The following is a 9,788-nucleotide window of genomic DNA, read 5'->3' on the forward strand; positions in this document are numbered from 1 at the left end:
ACAAACTGTTAGTTATGGATCTATTCAGAAAAACAAAATCAACTCACCTGCGAATTTATCCTTCATAAGAGCATATTCCCTGTTTTTGTTTTGAAGAAACATCTGAAGGACTTTAAAAGAAAAGAAATGGACTGAAACACTATGGTGCAAATTAGCAACATGAACATCCTGCAGCAAACAGCTTTCGATCTCAGGCATGTGGCATGAATGTTGTTCCGTTCGCTCTATGAAAGCCCATTTTGCTTGAAGTGATACAGTGATTGTAGGACATACTTACGAGTTAATGTTAAAGAGGATTCTGCGTTATCGTCACGATTTTCTCTTTCAATTCTTTTGAGATGTTTGTAGAATTCAGCGATAACCAGAACTACAGAAAATACAAAAGTCAGGGTGTACAGAATTATGTTTTAGGCTACTTCACAACAATCAAGATTGATCCAAGTGTTTTTCTGGACTTACTTAATCTGGCATTAGCCGGATTCTTGTTATTCAGCTCATTGATATATTTCTGTAGCTCGGCTCTCTTCAGTGTAAGCTTATCTGTTAGAGTGTTCCTTATGATCACCATGCTTGGAGCTGAAAGTGACACACATGTCAAGTTGCTACAGTAACATTATGACACTCTATGCTAACATGAGGTCTTGGGTGAGATACTTACAGTTTGAATTGTAGGTTTGTGACAGCAGCGTCTCCAGGTGCTCCAGCTGACTTTGCAGACCGATGATTTTCAGAACTGAAAAAAAAGGTTAAAAAAAATGTAGCTGACTGCAAAAGATACGACTGCAGAGAGTTTTAGAGTTTCTCACAAGACTCACTCAGTTTTGTGTTTTCACCGGCTCTGTTGTTGATTTCATCGATGAAGCCGTCAAGTCTGTCCTGTAAGTCTGAGGAAAAGGAAAGTATGTATTTAGATTATATTTTGCAGGTTCTATCTTGACTTTAAACAACACTAACCCTCTTCTCGATCGCTTGTGGTTCCATTGGTGGCTTTGTTCCGAAGGGTCCATAACTCATGTTGCAGTTCAAGGATCTTTAAAACTAAAGCAAAGCAACGTGCAGTCTTTAAGTTAGAAAATGAATCTTACTGCAACAATGTCTACCAATTTTTTGCTTTTTGTAAGCAACTCAGAATCTCATTGGTTCCCTTCTTTCCCTGTGCCACTCCAACAAGTCTCTACTTTACACTCTTTTGAACTAATGATTGATAAAACATAAACCCCCAAAACATCCAGCATATCAAGCAAAGCCTCTCACAACATTATTCTTTCACTCTGCTGTTAATTCATTTTCTTTAATCTTGGTTTTTGCAGGTTTACATGTGACCTGAGTTAGATTTAACCATAAAAGCCATGATATGTGACAGTCCAGGTCTCATCTGTATTCAGTTTGTGTTTGACTAGCTTGTGATTTAATAGCACGACAGCTGAAAGCACAAGGACCTAGCAGGGCGACTATTGGTGGATTTGTCTAAAACAAGGATCAGAAAGTCGTCGTGCATTTCAGCCGTTTATTAGCAGCTTCACATTAAATGATTATACTTTACAATCCTTAACTCTGCTGGCCACTAGAAAGGAAGCAGTTTAAGGTTCTTCCACACTAGTTTTCCCTTTAAAACTGGATGTTATGTCCCTTTTTAATATGCACTTTATGTACATAACTGTGAATGTCAGTTTGAGTTTAGCTTAAAAACAATGGTTAGCGTTCAAACAATAATTCTGGTTCACATAAAGTAAAGTCAAGAAACTCACTTGCTCCTGGGCTAGAAGTCAGACGTTCTATGTCTGCAATTCCTGAGCTCAGTTCTTCTTGTTTTCTCTCCAGTTGTTTCCGTAGCTCTGTTGGACAGAAATAGGGGTTATTAAGAGATGTTAAAAATATCAGAGAAATTCCCAGTTTTCCCAAGGAAAATGTAAAGATGTAATTTAATTGTCTCAAGCGCAAAACTGTTTAAAAATTGCTTTAAAAAAATCCACTTAATTAATAGAATAAAAACAAAGGTATGGTATATATCTGTGGCCTCTGTCCCTCACCGGAGGTCAAGTCTTTGTCTTCTGAGAGAGAGATCTGATCCTTCAAAGCCTTGAGTTCATCATGCAGGCTCATCAGCTTTACAACTGGAGCAGAAAGCAACAGAAACATCACTACACAGATTACAAATTCAACACAACGAGATTACAAGCCGAGCGAGAGACACCGCTGGACACTGCGTACGGCAACGTGACTCACTGAGAGCTGGTTGGAAGTCCTCGGTTCTCTTCAGTTCAGCAATCTTGCGGTCAAAGTCGATCTTCACCTCTAACAGAAACGAGACACATGCTTTAAAATCAAGCAGGAATAATCAGAGGTTGTAGCTGAAAGCCATTTTAAAAACTTACGCTCATATCTTTTCACAAATTTGGAATCTAATTCAGTCTTCAGTCGCAGTTTCCTCTGCAGCTCTTTTGTATAAAAGGATAAAATCAGGTACTTGAAGCTCTTATCAGACAGTTTTCAAAATTTCTAAAAAAACAAAACAAAAAACAAACTACACACCGAGCACTCACCTCTTATTTTGGCCTGAGCTTCGATGTATTTTTTTTCTGTAACTCCACGCACAGCTGCAGATTTAAAGTATCATAATGTAAGATCGCAATCTTAATGTCAAGGATTAAGAAAGTATTCTCTGCTCAGAAAACAAATGATGTTAAATGTTTTTCTGAATTTAACACTAAAGTTAGTGCAGGTGGACTTACTGGTGGGCTGGCCTGTCAGGTGCTGCTTTTTCATTTCTTCTATTAGGCTGATGACTTGCACGACTGTTCAAAGACAAAGAAAACACCATTGTCTTGAGTGTTGGGCCTTAGCAGCACATTTATACGTGGTGAGGTTGGTGAGGTGATCATTCCGCCTCTCCTTTATACTTACTCTGCTGTGCCTTAACATACTCCACTGCTTCCAGTTGCCTCTGTAAAACGTCATGCCTTTGCTTCTCTCTGTCCAACAAAACGCGGAACCCTAGGATGAATAAACAGCTATTAATGTTTCTACTGCAATTAGCAGATCATTTGGTAGTTCCAAATAAGACAAGTACATATGTGACTTGACTTCGTAGTGTAAAGTTTCAAAGATTTGTGCTGCCATTTACCTTGAATTTGGGAATCAGTGATGTTTTTGGCGTTTCTCATCAGCTGGTCAAAATGTAGCACCTCGGCCTGCACTCTCATAATTTGCAAGGCTGTTGAAAGAATCAAGAGGGTGTCGAGTTGATGGCGCAATAACTACACAAAGGACGTGCTCGACGCTGAATGTTCACTTACTTAGTTCCTTGTTGTTCTCGTCATCTTTCAGCTGTATAATCAGCTTTCTGAGGAGAGCAGTCTTTTGCATCCATTGCTTCCTGGCATCTGAATTTAAAAAAATTAAATAAATAAAGTAAAAAAAAGAATAAACGTGTGCTGCTCCACAAAGGAGAGACGGGATCTACAACTCACCAGCGGCGAAGGTTTTGGATTTCTCAATAGCATCGATGATCATCCTCTTCAACTCTGCAATCTTCGTGCGCACATAAATCAGCTCCAGCACTGGACAGCCAGCAGAGAACGAAGTGTTGGGAAATGTTGAAAGACAAGCCTTTAACGTTATTACTCACACAAGAAATGCAGGCCTGTTTAGAAAGATTCACTTACAATTAGCAGAGTAGCCACCTCCTTTTTCTTGCAGCAGAACAATCTTCCTGTTGAGCTGTTCTTTCACTGAGCAGCAGAAGAAAATGGTCAGGATACAGAAATATAATAACATAATAAAATGAAAGAAGATGACCTTTTCTCCCAGTTTAGCATTATATTAATCTGAAATCTAAATAATTATTAAATATTTCATAACACCTATTGTAAATTCCTTAAGATTCTTTTTTTTTTTTACGGAATATGCAGCCATGCATTAGATCAATTTCAGCAACCATCACTTCTTTGCTCCATTTTGTCCTGAGCAACCAAAAAGTTACCAAAAAACTAAATGGATTTCATATAACAGTGTGTTATGCAACCTTCACGCAGAAACCGACTGTGACCAAGAAAGAAGGAAGTGGGAGACCACAGTGCACAGCTATGCATATTTAGGAGTTAAAATGGTACCACAGGAAAAAAGCCACACTTGAGCTGTGGCTTCAAAAATGAACCAACTCCCAGAGATTGCCACATTGATGACACTTCTGCTGCATCTTTTTTTCCAAAGAGGTAGCCATCAGCTCCAGATCAATATGTTTGAATTACTACAGATACCAGACACAACCCTTTATCTCAACTTGGAGCTAGTACTAGAAATACTCTACGTTGTAACCCCATAATGCGAGGTTTATATCCTCTCCTGGATCTTTTGCGTGGGGGTAAATGTATTAGCCACTAACCACAGTGCCACTCGCTACAGTAGCTACATTACAGCATTAAAAAAGCATAGTTTCAGGTGCTGCTTTAGTTTAGTGTAGTTGACTGGGTGACCACTTGCTACAAGGCCAAATAAAGTTGCTCACCTTCAACTCTGTACCCAAGGCCTCTTGTTGTCTAACAAATGTTAGCCTGAACCTTCCTGCTGTTATACTGCAATGGGCCTAGCTTCACTCATGTTTTTTTTTAAATTCTTTGTGTTTATACACTACTTTGCATTTAATGACGAGTTATTATTAATCTATGGACCCATCTCCAACCAGTCACGGCAGACGGCTGCCCCTTCCTGAGCCTGGTTCTATTAAAAGGGAGTTTTTTCTTCCCACTATCGCCAAGTGCTTGCTCATAAGGGGTTATTTGATTGTTGGGGTTTTCTCGCTATTATTGTACTGGAATATGCTCTTTGTTATTTACAACATGTCTGATGTTATATGAAGACAAACACTTTTTCATGAATAACTGACATTTAAAGGGTAAGAACTTTTACGTTTTAATTGCAATTTATTTAGACAAAATACTAAGCTGTTGTTAGCAGCACTAATAGAAAATGTGAAATGAAGTTTAAAAAATTAGCCACCAAGGAATGGTATAGTTACTGAACAATGTGTCAATTTTTCTGCCTGAACTGTGGACAAGCAATTTTCACATAATAAGCAAAAGTTTTTTTAGTTAAATCAAAGAGCCCGCAGTTTACCCAGAGTCATGCCAATTGAACTCCCAGAGTTTGGTTTTCCCCCTCTTGTTTCTGCCTCTTGTAAATCCCAGAGCTGATTCTGCAGGGAGATTATCTGAAGTACTAAAAGAAGAGAAAAAAAGAAAGAAAGCAATGAGCCATTTCCTTCTGCTTATATATGCATTCGCACAACACCAGCGCCTTCGGTTGACCTTCCGTTCCTCAAATGTGGTTCAAAAATACACTTACTGAGAGTTGCATTTGAAAGGCTTTCTTCAGCTTCCTGTATCTGATCTTTGAGTTCAGCCGTCGTCTTGTCCAGTTCTTTCTGCAGCTCTGCAGGAAACCAGTTTAGAAATGAAACATCTTCATTCAGTTTCTGTGGCTCCAACCAGAAGAATAGCGCTCAAGTGGAGGCAAATTCAAACATTTCTCAGTACTGCAAGATAAGCACATCATGCTAACGATAAAATAGCTCACCTGCGATTTCGTCTGCAGTTCTGTTAGAATTAGTAGCAAGCTTGATCTTCTCCTGCAAAGTGCTCACCTCCCCGGTGAGTGTCATTATTTTAAAAACTGAAAGAAAGAAAACACTTTTACATAAAAGCTGAACTGTGCAGCGTCATATGATTAAAATTTAATTAATTATGATTAAATCGTGACCTGTGCGAGAGATTTTACTGTATTTCCAAAAAACTTACGGAGAAGTGTGTCACCATCAAGCTTCTCCAGCACCTGCTTCATTTTGAGCTGCAGATTGGGTTGGTACGCTGTCAGGAAATCACACATGCATTTTAACTTTTGCTGATATAAATTGTTTCCAACTGTTACATATGTGCAAGGAAAGGCTTACTGCCAGATGTAGACGATGCTGTTGACATGCATGCAGCAAGTTCCACTTTCAGCTGTATGACCTCTGTCCTCAGCCCAAAGGCCTCGTCACCTGTAAGAAAGTGTACAGGTTGCAACAAACCAAAGCAAAAGTAGGCCTACTTAAACTCTTCGCTGGATGTATGCTCACCGAGTTGGTTGTAACGGTGATTCGCCTGCTGAAGTTTCCTTTGTAACACCTCCAAAGTTTCTTTCATACCTGATAAGGAAATGTTAGGGTGACACGAATGAGGACCCACACACACAGCTTTCACCTTAATTGTTCGGTACTTTTCACCAACACTGTCCCAGCTTTGCAGCTGCCACCCACACACAACACCCCTCCATCTTTTATAGGGGAGACATGATCAGATGATGGAGCTCAGGTGTGTGTCAGCCTCCCCTGACACCGTAACCTGAACCCACTGCTCCACCCCTCCCCTGCAGCTGAGCCACAAACCCCACCCTGCCACTGTTAGCAATGCCACATATTAAAGCAGCAAGATAAACAGTCTCACTGCTCACCCACTGTTTGAAACTAAGTATTTCAGCTCCTCCCCTCCTGTCTCTTTAAGACTAATTTCTTCTGACTGGCTGCGCTTTGCAAACAGAAGATTTGAACAGAAGGTAAGTAGCGCATGTCTGCTCACAGCCAGAGCTCCACCTGAGAAGGCCAAATGTGGGCAACTGGCTAAAACAGAGGGCTTAGAGCAGTCTGAAGTTTTTGGCTAATTTGAAATAACTTCTCTATAACCTGACCTCTTTTTTTTTTCTTACTTTGACCATGTTTAATGTATTAAATATGTATGTATTGATTGATTGAATCAAACACAAATTTTTTATGTAAATTTAAGAAGTTCATCCAATATCCTTAAAAGTTGCAGAGGTAATATAACAACAACAACAACAATAATAATAATAATAATAATAATAATAATAATAATAATAATAATAATAATAATAATAAGCAGACATCTGCCAAGGCAGCTCACTTTCTGTGCAGTATTTACTCTTAAGGGAAATTGTATTGTATTTTATATATATTTAATTTCTTTGTACTTTTTAAATGTACTTTAAGAAGTTAGTAGCGCAGTAAAAACAAGAGCAACGTGCAGCCTTTTGTTATTCGCCCTGCTGAAACCCATTTTAATATACTCGACATGATTCTGTTTATAATTAGTTTTACACAATTATATATTATATATAGTTACTTATAATTATTTTTTTATGTGGCTATAGCATGTGTGCAACATTAATTTCAGTAAAATTTGTTTAAATATTTAGTAAATAAATATCAAGTGGAAAAGAGCTTTTGCACACGAGTTGATTTTGTTTTCAAAAAAGTATTCGGGAACATTGTACTTGTATTCAAATGGTTATAACCTGTTAAAAATCCCCATACTGGGGTGGCTGTAGCTCAGGTGGCAGAGCAGGTCAGCCACTAACCAGAAGGTCGGTGGTTCGATCCCAGGCTGCCTCCTGGCTGCATGCCAAATATCCTTGGGCAAGATACTAACCCCGTGTTTGCCTACTGGTGGTGGTCAGAGGGCCCTGTGGCGCCAGTGTCCGGCAGCCTCGCCTCTGTCAGTGCGCCCCAGGGCAGCTGTGGCTACAATGTAGCTTGCCGTCACCAGTGCGTGAATGTGTGTGTGAATGACTGAATGTAGTGTAAAGCGCTTTGGGGTCCTTAGGGACTGAGTAAAGCACTATACAAATGCAGGCCATTTACCATACTGTATATCATTTCCTACACGCCTATAGAAAGTAGTAAGTAGTAAGAAACCTAGTTTTAAAGAGCTCTATATAGGAATATTATCAAGTCAATCTATTGACCTTAAAGTTGGGGTTAGAGGTCAAATGTGACAGGAGGTAAACATTTAAATGTAAGATTTTAGATTTAGTTTTTCAAATCTTTATTTATCTGACTAATAATGTAGAGACAACACTAAGACACTCGCTCAGCTAAATACTGGCATCACATTTTGAATCTGTGCAATGCACGCTCAATAATCCAGTTATTAAATCCCAGAAACTTGGTTCTGTTCATGTGGATGCAGCATATTCAGTGGGAAACATTTTTTACATCACTTATCCGAGTGATTTGGACGTCGCTTGGATGAGTGAATAAAACATTCCAGATTAGCAGAAGCAGCTTACTGGGAACATGTTTTTGGATTGTAGTGTATTGTTAAATAAAATAGATGTAAAAAATAAATAAATAAAAATCACTTACCGGTGCAAGTTTTGATGACAATTGACTGTAATAAAACATTTGATCTTAGATCAGATGAAGATAATATAACAAGTTTCTTATATCTATCGTAAGTAAGTAAGTAAGTAAAACTTTATTTATATAGCACCTTTCTAGATAAAAGATCACAAAGTGCTTCACACAAGGATAACAAAGCATAAAACAAAACAGACGACAGTTAACAAACAGCAATTCTAAAAAGATGTGTTTTTAGTTGTTTTTTGAAAGAAGCTACTGAGCACAGAGATCTTATGCTCAGTGGGAGATACAGATATACTAAAACTTTTATTGATCACAATATTTATAGAGATAAATCACATGATGTAATAACTATTTAATAATTACTACTTACCGTCACATTTACAGGGCTGTTTTGAAAGTCAGTGGATAGCTAAGGTAAATGCACAAGAAGAAATGTATCATTAGTAGTAGCAGCCAAACTTCTGCTCATCTCTAAACATTTGCTAAGTCACATTTTCTGGGACTTACAAGGATCCTGGAAAGGATTGCGTCCAAGTCGGGATTCCCAGTTCTGACCAACCTGTTGTGGCCTGAAATAAACGAGAAAACATAAATATTTACTTTTTTGTTGTTGTTACAGGTATTTGTTTAATTCAACCCCTATTAACTGACAATAAAAAGGACGATATTATTTCCCCCTACCAGCTCTGGGATCAGAAGTGCAGAGTACACAGGTGAAGAGGAGCGGAATCCAAATGAATTGAGAACCACCAGCCATGGTTTTTCCTTCCAAAACCTTCCTCTGCTGTCAGCAGCAGTCAGTGGGCCTTTTATAAGACTCTGACTGATCAATGTCCAGGGGTAGTGATGACTTCCCAGAAGAGGCGGAATAAATAAATGACTTAATTTGCTGTAAATGGCAAAAGTTAAACATAGCCAACTGTGCACACAAATAATAACAAATAAGCAACCGTGTCTTTAAATTCAATTCCTTGCCAAAAAGGAGAGACCTTATTGTCTGATTTATTTTGACATTTTTATTTGTCTCAAACAAACATTGCGCTAAAGCTCAAATAAAAATCAATCACGTTCAAAGTACCAGTACGAGAACTTTTAATCACATACAATGCCTCAAAGTCTGTGAATTGCTTTGGATTTTTCTCAATTTCCACTCTTAGCTTACAACCCCCCCTCCCGAAGATAAAAGATAAACTTATTAAACCTAAATAGATAAACATACAAACGTCATCATCTTTGTTTGAGGAAATGAGTAATGCATATGTGCAAGTAAAGAAAATAGAGGAACCTTTGCTTTATTTTTGCATTTGCAAACATAATTAAAATGATCTTTTTTTCTTTTTTTCCACCCTGTCTTGTCAGGGAGCTTTTGCAATCAGACACATTTTGCTTTTCCGAGATTAGCGCTGCAAACGCTCTATAGGCTCCTCTCATTCATGTGTTTCTGCAATTACACATTTAAGTGTAACTCTGGGCTCGGTTTCCTCATATGAACTGGTCGCTTTCAGATCCTTCCCCAACATTTGAATTGGAAGTTCAGGACGTTGACTTGGCCTTTCAAAAAGACAAAAAAAACAAGATTCTGTGTAATGGA

At 38.4% G+C, this 9,788-nt stretch overlaps 1 protein-coding gene across 1 annotated transcript in view; it reads right to left on the reverse strand.

Moving 5' to 3' along the window:
- Window positions 1-8,987, reverse strand: part of LOC309694445 (uncharacterized protein) — a 28,804-nt gene extending 19,817 nt beyond the window's left edge. The window contains exons 1-27 of the mRNA XM_082514540.1: window positions 8,879-8,987; window positions 8,705-8,766; window positions 8,568-8,606; window positions 8,198-8,222; window positions 6,116-6,184; window positions 5,948-6,037; window positions 5,796-5,864; window positions 5,575-5,670; window positions 5,344-5,430; window positions 5,116-5,217; window positions 3,666-3,731; window positions 3,471-3,560; window positions 3,297-3,383; window positions 3,125-3,214; window positions 2,905-2,994; window positions 2,733-2,795; window positions 2,544-2,597; window positions 2,376-2,438; window positions 2,227-2,295; window positions 2,031-2,114; window positions 1,749-1,835; window positions 955-1,038; window positions 816-884; window positions 659-733; window positions 460-576; window positions 278-367; window positions 48-110 (exon numbers count right to left, since the gene is read on the reverse strand). Of these exons, the coding sequence (XP_082370666.1) occupies window positions 48-110; window positions 278-367; window positions 460-576; window positions 659-733; window positions 816-884; window positions 955-1,038; window positions 1,749-1,835; window positions 2,031-2,114; window positions 2,227-2,295; window positions 2,376-2,438; window positions 2,544-2,597; window positions 2,733-2,795; window positions 2,905-2,994; window positions 3,125-3,214; window positions 3,297-3,383; window positions 3,471-3,560; window positions 3,666-3,731; window positions 5,116-5,217; window positions 5,344-5,430; window positions 5,575-5,670; window positions 5,796-5,864; window positions 5,948-6,037; window positions 6,116-6,184; window positions 8,198-8,222; window positions 8,568-8,606; window positions 8,705-8,766; window positions 8,879-8,954 (2,056 nt within the window). The 5' untranslated portion in view covers window positions 8,955-8,987. The remainder of the gene's footprint in view (window positions 1-47; window positions 111-277; window positions 368-459; window positions 577-658; window positions 734-815; window positions 885-954; window positions 1,039-1,748; window positions 1,836-2,030; window positions 2,115-2,226; window positions 2,296-2,375; window positions 2,439-2,543; window positions 2,598-2,732; window positions 2,796-2,904; window positions 2,995-3,124; window positions 3,215-3,296; window positions 3,384-3,470; window positions 3,561-3,665; window positions 3,732-5,115; window positions 5,218-5,343; window positions 5,431-5,574; window positions 5,671-5,795; window positions 5,865-5,947; window positions 6,038-6,115; window positions 6,185-8,197; window positions 8,223-8,567; window positions 8,607-8,704; window positions 8,767-8,878) is intronic.
- Between the last annotated feature and the right edge of the window lie 801 nt (window positions 8,988-9,788).

The sequence above is a fragment of the Aulonocara stuartgranti genome, assembly GCF_965226115.1.
Source record: "Aulonocara stuartgranti genome assembly, chromosome: 18".
NCBI classification, from domain to species: Eukaryota; Metazoa; Chordata; class Actinopteri; order Cichliformes; family Cichlidae; genus Aulonocara; species Aulonocara stuartgranti.